Source organism: Palaemon carinicauda, chromosome 23 (genome assembly GCF_036898095.1).
Source record: "Palaemon carinicauda isolate YSFRI2023 chromosome 23, ASM3689809v2, whole genome shotgun sequence".
NCBI classification, from domain to species: domain Eukaryota; kingdom Metazoa; phylum Arthropoda; class Malacostraca; order Decapoda; family Palaemonidae; genus Palaemon; species Palaemon carinicauda.
In genome coordinates, this window is record NC_090747.1 from 113,863,155 (window position 1) to 113,873,308 (window position 10,154).

The 10,154-nt window shown below is 45.8% G+C and overlaps 1 protein-coding gene across 4 annotated transcripts in view; it reads left to right on the forward strand.

Annotated features, from left to right (window-relative positions):
• LOC137617394 (solute carrier family 15 member 4-like) overlaps positions 1-9,741 on the forward strand; it is a 55,535-nt gene extending 45,794 nt beyond the window's left edge. For all 4 annotated transcript variants that reach the window (XM_068347417.1, XM_068347419.1, XM_068347420.1 and 1 more), the window contains one exon: positions 9,190-9,741. In XM_068347417.1, the coding sequence (XP_068203518.1) occupies positions 9,190-9,662 (473 nt within the window). In that variant the 3' untranslated portion in view covers positions 9,663-9,741. The remainder of the gene's footprint in view (positions 1-9,189) is intronic.
• The last annotated feature ends 413 nt before the right edge of the window (positions 9,742-10,154 follow it).

Below are 10,154 nucleotides of genomic sequence, written 5' to 3' on the forward strand. Positions count from 1 at the left end.
TGAATGGAGTTACTTGAGGAGGTGGATCAGTTTAAGTACTTGGGGTCTGTTGTTGCAGCAAATGGTGGAGTGGAAGTAGATGTACGTCAGAGAGTGAATGAAGGTTGCAAAGTGTTGGGGCCAGTTAAGGGAGTAGTAAAAAATAGAGAGTTGGGCATGAATGTAAAGAGAGTTCTATATGAGAAAGTGATTGTACCAACTGTGATGTACGGATCGGAGTTGTGGGGAATGAAAGTGATGGAGAGACAGAAATTGAATGTGTTTGTGATGAAGTGTCTAAGGAGTATGGCTGGTGTATCTCGAGTAGATAGGGTTAGGAACGAAGTGGTGAGGGTGAGAACGGGTGTAAGAAATGAGTTAGCAGCTAGAGTGGATATGAATGTGTTGAGGTGGTTTGGCGATGTTGAGAGAATGGAAAATGGCTGTCTGCTAAAGAAGGTGATGAATGCAAGAGTTGATGGGAGATGTACGAGAGGAAGGCCAAGGTTTGGGTGGATGGATGGAGTGAAGGAAGCTCTGGGTGATAGGAGGATAGATGTGAGAGAGGCAAGAGAGCGTGCTAGAAATAGGAATGAATGGTGAGCGATTGTGACGCAGTTCCGGTAGGCCCTGCTGCTGCCTCCGATGCCTTAGATGACCGCGGAGGTAGCAGCAGTAGGGGATTCAGCATTATGAAGCTTCATCTGTGGTGGATAATGTGGGAGGGTGGGCTGTGACACCCTAGCAGTACCAGCTGAACTCGGTTGAGTCCCTTGTTAGGCTGGGAGGAACGTAGAGAGTAGAGGTCCCCTTTTTGTTTTTGTTTCTTAGTTGATGTCTTGGTATATGTATGTATTACTGACTAAGCTACATCCATAGTTGGAAAAGCAGGATGCTATAAATCCAAGGGCTCCAATGGGGAAAAATAGCCCATTAAGGAAAGGAAATTAGGAAATAAACTGTCTATGAAGAGAGTCTCATGTCAGCCTCTTCAACATAAAAACATTCACTGCACGTTTGACCTTCTGAAGTTCCACCAATTTGACTGCCCAATTAAGAAGATCATTCCACAATCTGGTCACAGCTGGAATAAAGCCTTAAGAATGCTGTGTGGTATTGAGCCCTAAGACTATCAGAACTAACTGTAGTCCTAGTACTATGTACGGGAGAGTACAGTCAGGGAAGATCCAAATGCAAAGGATGGTCAGAATTATGCAAATTCTTATACAACATACACAAAAAACTAACTGAATGATAGTGCCAGAGATTAATATCCAGATCAGGAATTAGTTAATATGATAGATGACCACACAAAGTAGAAAGAATGACTGACAGAAGGCTGACCCTTAGTGCAGATTGTAAGGTGATTACTTTCAAAGGGAGAAAGGGGCAGATTATCCACATGTATCATTTAAGAAAATTAAACTGAAGGTCACAGGAGTAGACCAAAAATGTTTAACAAAAATAGGCTTCTACTCGGGTATCCTTGTAACGCCTGTTTGGCTACTGCATCCTACATTGATACTGTGTTGATTACTAATCTTTGGATTATTCGGTTCACTGAGCATTTCTTTTCCTGTACTGCTAAGCTATGAAATTCCTTCCAATTTTTTTTCCATGATTGCTATAACCTTCGTCTTCAAAAGCGATGAGTTCACTCCGGTGATTCACTTTTTCTTGTTTCACTTCTTTGCCAAGCTTTCTTTTTTATTATGAAATTCATCATAACCACTACCTTCAAGAACTTTTCAGATAGAAGGAAAGTTAGATATTTTGGTCAAAGGAATCTCCACCATGCTAAACACTCTCCTAACACTATAAGGAGAACCTGGCCTTGAAAATAATTGTTTTATGAAGCTGTGAAAAGAATAGCATTCAGATTAATTATAAATTTCTTATAAAGAAGATATATTAACAGGGATAGAGCAAATGCAGTTATTTTGGGGAACTGAAAAGAATCATATCAAACAATTTCTTTTTTTTTTTCATGATGGTGACAGATAAGAAAGTAGGCACCATTTCTGTATTTTTAATGAGGCATAGCTAGACCAAAAGTCATTTTTCAATATTAATCTTACCCGATAATCATGTAGCTGTCAACTCCGTTGCCCGACAGAATTCTACGGAAGGGATACGCCAGCGATCACTATACTAGAAGGGGGTGTACTCACCAGCGCCACCTGTGGCCAGGTACTGCAGTACTTCTTGTTGACACCACCTCAATTTTTCCTCTGTCGTGCTTCCGGCAAGACCTACATGGATACGCTTATAATTTTGGAGTCTTGTTCACGGTTTTTGGTGAAGTATTGCTCTAAGATTTCAGCTTTCGCTATACTGGAAACTTGTCTATTAGCTTAGATAGCTTTTATATTGATTTGATTAATGGTTAACAATCTTTTGCTTTAATTGGAATCCCCCTTGACTGTTCTTTGATTCAAGATGTCTGACCTTTCTCAAGCTCCTCCCCAAAGACGATGTAGGACTTGTATTAGGCGTATTCCGAAGGCCTCGGTTGATCCTCACACCGTTTGTTCCGACTGTAGGGGAAAATCCTGTCAGTTGGAAGATCGATGTGAGGAATGCGCCGGACTTTCGGAACTTGATTTTGTTCGATTCCTCAAGTATACCACTAAGTTAGAGAGAGAGAGAGTTAGGAGGAGTTCGGCTCGCTCTTCGCTTTATTCCTCACCCCATGATCCTCAACCTTTTCCTCCCCCTGTAGTGGCTACCCCCGAACCTACTATTTGTGCTCAGCCTGATATGTCTGATGTTTTACGTGCCATTCAGGCTTTAGGTGATAAAGTGGAGTCGGTAGTGAGTGACCACAAGTTCCTCTTGGCGGACGTCAAGGAACTTAAAGTGAAAAGTGCAGTGGGAAGTGGTAGTGCCAGTGCTGTGCCGAGTGCTAGTGTCAGTGTCAATGTTGTGCGTGAGGGTACTTCTGTGCGTGCCAGTCGTCCTCCCAGTCCGGGACCTCTTGCAAGCTCCCAAGCCCAGGGGAGAAGCAATGTCGAAGGGCAAAAGGGTTCGGCAGGCCTTGATCGGCGCACAGAAGTATCCTCGGTGGTTGCGGGCGTATCTTACGGAGATCGTCACTTCCACTCTCAGACGATTGAGCCTTTATTTTCCTCGTCTGCAGTAGAATTTTCGGGGAGAAAACGCTGGACTCAGGTCTCAAGACCTCTTAAGCGTAAAGTCCAGACTTCACGAGTTCAACAGCCCGGATGTAGTCATTGGGCTAGCTCTGACTCGCCGCAGTCATCAGGTGACTGCACACCTCCTAAGAGAGGTAAGGCGATGCCTCAACAGACCTCTACTTCTGTTAAGGCTTTGCCTCAACAGACCTCATCGTCTGTTGATCCTAAGATGGCTTTGCTGCAGTCCATGCAGTCGCAGCTTGCGGTCTTAATGCGTGAGTTTCAGGCAGAGAAGGTTACACCTCCTCCTGCGAGCGCTCCTCCTCCTCTCCGCAGTCCAGTTTGCCAGACGTACGAAGTTGAGGTTCCTCAAGCTACCTCCATGCGTGAGCTACCGCGTTGGGAGTTGCCAGTTACCAGCGTTGTGCAGCAACCTCCACCTTCCTTGGGGCAGGAATCTCTTACCACGCGACAACCTCCTCAACAATGGGGACAGGAGTCTTATGCCTTACAACCTCCTCTTCCTTTGAGGCAAGATTTTCTTGCAGTAAGACCATCCTCGAGGCAGCAACCTCTTGAGGTACGACAACCTCTACCATCCTTGAGGCAGCCACCTCAGCTCTCGCAGCTGCTACCCCCACTTTCCTCGAGGCGAGAACCTCAACTCTCGAGGCAAGCACCTCAAGAACCTCAACTCGTGAGACAGGAGCCGCGTTCTGCGCAGCCGCCACCTCAACTCTCGCAGCTCACACCTCAAGAACCTCAACTCGTGAGACAGGAATCTCTTACTGCGCAACCACCTCAACCCTTGAAGCAAGCGCAACTCTTGAGACAGGAACCTCATGCAATGAGTCAGCCACCTCAACGCATGCATCTACCACCTTCTCCTCTACTTGACCAGTCTTTGCAGCCTGAACCTCAGGTTTTACTTCAGTCGCCTCTCACCACACTTGCTCCTCAAACCTCCGCAGAACCTCCTTCATCCCAGCCTCATGACTTTGTCTTTACCAGCCCTCATCCTCTTCAACAGAGACTTGAGGATGAGACCGCAAGTGTTTTTGCACCCGCTTGTCAGGACTCTGCTGTTCAGCATACCGCTGTAACTTTACCTCTCGCTTCTCAACACTCAGGTGATGAGGTTTCTGAGGAGGAAGCTGCGCACCTAGATGATCCCTCTTCGGACGTGGAGGAACCCAAGTCGTTACCACCCTCCATTGACTTTCGCAAGGTCCTGGCTCTTTTCAGAGAGGTTTACCCGGATCATTTTGTTTCTGCTACCCCTCGCTCTCCTCCATCAGAGTTTTCTCTAGGCATGCAAACTGTTAAGTCGGCCTACACTAAGCTCGTCTTTGCTAGATCCTCTAAGAGAGCTTTAAGAATGTTAGGGGATTGGTTGCAGTCCAAACAGCAACTAGGGAAGACTTTTTATGTTTCCTCCTACTAAGCTGACTTCTAAGGCGGGCGTATGGTATGCCACAGGAGAGGAACCAGGCTTGGGAATCCCTGCCTCTGCCCAGGCTGACTTCTCAAGTTTGGTTGACTCTCCACGTAGATCGGCTATGAGGCGCTCTAAGGTCTGCTGGACCTTTTCCGACTTAGACCACTTCTTAAAGGGTGTCTTTCGCGCCTTTGAGATTTTCAATTTTCTCGACTGGTGCCTGGGGGCCTTGAGCAAGAAGACTGCCCCTGCTGACAAGGACTCGGCCATGCTTATAATGTCCTGTATGGATAAAGCAATTCGCGATGGGTCCGGCGAACTTGCCTCCATGTTTGTTTCGGGAGTACTCAAGAAAAGGGAACAACTGTGCACTTTCCTTTCCACTGGTATCACCTCTTGTCAAAGGTCTCAGTTACTTTTTGCTCCGCTTTCTAAGTTCCTGTTTCCTGAGGAGCTTATCAAGGAATTGTCTGCGGCCCTTATTCAGAAGGACACTCATGACCTTGTGGCCTCTTCAGCTCGTAAGGCTAAGGTTGCTCCTTCGGTTCCTAGAACTTACCGCACCCCAGTGGCCGATACTCCTGCTACAAGATTTATTCCGCCCTTTCGTGGCAGAGCCCCCAGCCGAGGAAGTACCCGTCCAGACGCTTTCAGGGGCAGGTCTAAGAAAGGTCCCAAGCCTTCGAAAGGCAAACACTGACTCTCCTCCTCTCCAGACAGCAGTAGGAGCCAGACTCAAGATCTTCTGGCAAGCTTAGGAAAGAAGAGGTGCAGACGCCCAGTCTGTCAAGTGGCTAAGGGAGGGTTACAGGATACCATTCTGCCGCAATCCCCCTCTGACCACTTCTCCCATCAACCTCTCTCCCAACTACAAGGAAAAGGACAAGAGGCTAGCGTTACACCAGGAGGTGTCGCTCCTGTTACAGAAGAAGGCAGTGGTGATAGTCCGGGACCATCAATCCCCGGGCTTCTACAACCGTCTCTTTCTGGTGGCCAAGAAGACAGGAGGTTGGAGACCGGTGCTGGACGTCAGTGCGCTCAATGCTTATGTCACCAAGCAGACGTTCACTATGGAGACGACGAAGTCGGTCCTAGCAGCGGTCAGGCAGGAGGACTGGATGGTCTCGTTGGATCTGAAAGACGCTTACTTTCACGTTCCTATTCATCCAGACTCCCAACCTTTCCTGAGATTCGTTTTTGGAAAGGTTGTGTACCAATTCCAAGCCCTGTGTTTTGGCCTAAGCACAGCGCCTATGGTGTTTACGCGTCTGATGAGGAATATTGCAAAATTCCTCCACTTAGCGGACATCAGAGCCTCCCTTTATTTAGACGACTGGCTGTTAAGAGCCCCCACAAGTCGTCGCTGTCTGGAGAGTCTCAACTGGACTTTGGACTTGATCAAGGAACTGGGTCTTTTGGTCAACTTAGAAAAGTCCCAGCTTATTCCCTCCCAATCCATCGTTTACCTGGGAATGGAGATTCGGAGTCAAGCTTTTCGGGCTTTTCCGTCGGCCCCAAGAATCAGCCAAGCACTAGAGTGCATTCTGAGCATGCTGAAGAGGAACAGATGCTCGGTGAGACAGTGGATGAGTCTAACAGGGACCCTGTCATCGTTAGCCCTGTTCATCGAGTTAGGGAGACTCCACCTCCGCCCTCTCCAATTCCATCTAGCAGCTCACTGGGACAAGGATTTGACGCTCGAAGCGGTCTCTATTCCTGTCACCAAAGAGATGAAGACTACTCTCATGTGGTGGAAGACCAACATCCTTCTCAAGGAGGGTCTATCGTTAGCGATTCAGACCCCCAATCTTCATCTCTTTTCGGACGCATCAGACTCGGGCTGGGGCGCGACCTTGGACGGACAGGAATGCTCGGGAACATGGACCAAGGAACAGGAAACGCTTCACATCAACTGCAAGGAGCTGCTGGCAGTTCATCTGGCCTTAATGAACTTCAAGTTCCTCCTGCTAAACAAGGTGGTGGAGGTGAACTCCGACAACACCACAGCCTTGGCATACATCTCCAAGCAGGGAGGGACCCATTCGAGGAAGCTGTACGAGATAGCAAGGGACCTCCTCATTTGGTCAAGAAGTCTAAACCTCACACTGGTAACGAGGTTCATTCAGGGCAATATGAACGTCTCAGCAGATCGCCTCAGCAGGAAAGATCAAGTCATCCCCACGGAATGGACCCTTCACAAGAGCGTGTGCAACAGACTTTGGACCTTGTGGGGTCAGCCAACGATAGATCTGTTCGCCACCTCCATGACCAAGAGGCTCCCTTTGTACTGTTCCCCAGTTCCAGACCCAGCAGCAGTTCACGTGGATGCTTTTCTGCTGGATTGGTCCCATCTCGACCTATATGCATTCCCGCCGTTCAAGATCATCAACAGAGTCATTCAGAAGTTCGTCTCTCACGAAGGGACACGGCTGACGCTGGTTGCTCCCCTTTGGCCTGCAAGAGAATGGTTCACAGAGGTACTACAATGGCTGGTCGACGTTCCCAGGACTCTCCCTCTAAGAGTGGACCTTCTACGTCAACCTCACGTAAAGAAGGTACACCCAAACCTCCACGCTCTTCGTCTGACTGCCTTCAGACTGTCGAAAGACTCGCTAGAGCTAGAGGCTTTTCGAAGGAGGCAGCCAGAGCGATTGCCAGAGCAAGGAGGATATCCACTCGTAGAGTCTATCAATCCAAGTGGGAAGTCTTCCGAAGCTGGTGCAGAGCCAATGCAGTTTCCTCTACCAATACCTCTGTAACCCAAGTTGCTGACTTCCTGTTACATCTTAGGAATGTTAGATCTCTTTCAGCTCCTACGATTAAAGGGTACAGAAGTATGTTGGCTTCAGTTCTCCGCCACAGAGGTTTGGATCTTTCCTCCAACAAGGACCTACAAGACATCCTTAAATCTTTCGAGACTTCTAAAGAACGTCGTTTGTCCACTCCAGGCTGGAATCTAGACGTAGTCTTAAGGTTCCTTATGTCTCCTAGGTTCGAACCTCTCCAGTCAGCTTCCTTCAAAGACCTTACTCTCAAAACTCTTTTCCTCGTCTGCCTTGCGACAGCCAAAAGAGTTAGTGAGGTTCACGCCTTCAGCAAGAACATAGGATTCACATCCGAATCAGCAACATGTTCTTTACAGCTCGGATTTTTAGCTAAAAATGAACTTCCTTCACGTCCTTGGCCTAGATCGTTCGAAATTCCTAGCCTTTCCAACATGGTGGGTAACGAGCTAGAGAGAGTTCTTTGCCCTGTCAGAGCTCTGAAATACTATCTTAAAAGGTCAAAACCTATACGAGGACAGTCAGAGGCCTTATGGTGTGCCATCAAGAAACCTTCGATGCCTATGTCCAAAAACGCAGTTTCGTATTATATAAGGCTTCTGATTAGAGAAGCTCATTCTCACATGAAGGATGAAGACCTTGCTTTGCTGAAGGTAAGGACCCACGAAGTGAGAGCTGTAGCCACTTCGATGGCCTTTAAACAGAACCGTTCTCTGCAGAGTATTATGGATGCAACTTATTGGAGGAGCAAGTCAGTGTTTGCATCATTTTATCTCAAAGATGTCCAGTCTCTTTACGAGAACTGCTACACCCTGGGACCATTCGTAGCAGCGAGTGCAGTAGTAGGTGAGGGCTCAGCCACTACATTCCCTTAATCCCATAACCTTTTTAACCTTTCTCTTGAATGCTTTTATTGTTGTTTTTTGGGTTGTTACGGTAGGCTAAGAAGCCTTCCGCATCCTGTTTGATTTGGCGGGTGGTCAATTCGTTCTTGAGAAGCGCCTAGGTTAGAGGTTGTGTAGAGGTCCTTTAGTATGGGTTGCAGCCCTTTATACTTCAGCACCTTAGGGTTGTTCAGCCTCCTAAGAGGAACGCTGCGCTCAGTAAGGAAGACGAACTTATTAAAGGCAGAGTAATGGTTCAAGTCGACTTCCTTACCAGGTACTTATAATTTCATTGTTATTTTGAATAACTAATAATATGAAATACGGGATACTTAGCTTACTGATATACATGTACACTGGTTTTCACCCACCTCCCTGGGTGTGAATCAGCTACATGATTATCGGGTAAGATTAATATTGAAAAATGTTATTTTCATTAGTAAAATAAATTTTTGAATATACTTACCCGATAATCATGATTTAATTGACCCACCCTTCCTCCCCATAGAGAACCAGTGGACCGAGGAAAAATTGAGGTGGTGTCAACAAGAAGTACTGCAGTACCTGGCCACAGGTGGCGCTGGTGAGTACACCCCCTTCTAGTATAGTGATCGCTGGCGTATCCCTTCCGTAGAATTCTGTCGGGCAACGGAGTTGACAGCTACATGATTATCGGATAAGTATATTCAAAAATTTATTTTACTAATGAAAATAACATATTACCATCAACATTGAATAATGCTGCCTGATGGGCTGAAGATCTGACTTCCCCCTCTGTGTAGTCTGGCTTTTTAAATTTTGTAAGAGTACTCCTCAAATTAGAGTAATGCTACATGCATCACTGCATTTTTTTTTTGTTAATGCTCGGATCATAAAAAATACAAATGAATAAAATTCAGTCATGTTCAAGTTGGTTTAATTCAAATTGAAATACTGAATTTTTTCATAATATGCAATTCACTTTTCAGGTCTGGAGTTTGCTTACTCAGCAGCACCACGAAACTTCCAAGGAATGATTATGGGTATCTTCTATACAATGGAGGGAATCGGATCCCTCTTGGGTACAGCGCTCCTTCACTTAGTCGCTCCGTTCTGGCTCAGCAACATGACTGATTACGGAAACATCAACGACAATCACCTGGATTTCTACCTGTACTTCCTAGGTGTCTTACAGATCACCACCTTCATCATTTATTGCGGAGCACTTTACATGCAGAAGTTCTCTCTGCGGCCGATTGTGATGCCGCCTCCCAGACGGAGCAGAGGGACGAGGCACCGCAGCATGTCCTGCGGAAGAGAGATCGATACTCACAGTTTGATAGAGGAGGAGGATGAAGATGAGATTGATGATGACGATGATAATGAAGACAATGAGGAGGAGGAAGAGGAGGTAACAGTCAATAGTGCTTTAAGAAGAAGTGATAATCAACTATTATTGTGAGAAGTTGTGATAAAATATATTAAGATTTTGTAATTTTTTTCATTTGTGTGATTTATAAATATACAGTATATATATATTTTGTATATAGTATCTTACGTGAAGATCCAGGAAAATAATTAGTTGAAATTATACAGATTGTGGTGTAACCCTATACAGAATTAAATTAAAGATAGTAGGAGGTACTGTAGAAGGTTTGTACAGCACAAGTGTCATTCTGCCATATTCACATTTGCCTCTGCTTTTCAATGTCTTGGGTGATTATTACATTTTTCATTTTAAAGTGAATATTTTATTACTACGATATTGCATTGGAGAACTTGTGTTTGCATTTTAGGGGATATTGGTGGCATTGCTTGAGTGAGGCTAAAATGAATTTAGTCTGCACAGCATCACCAAATAATGGGCAAATATTTACTCAGAGAGCTTATAAAAATTGAAGACCTTTATTCTTATCAAATAGGAAAAAAATGATTGGAAAGAATACATTATTGA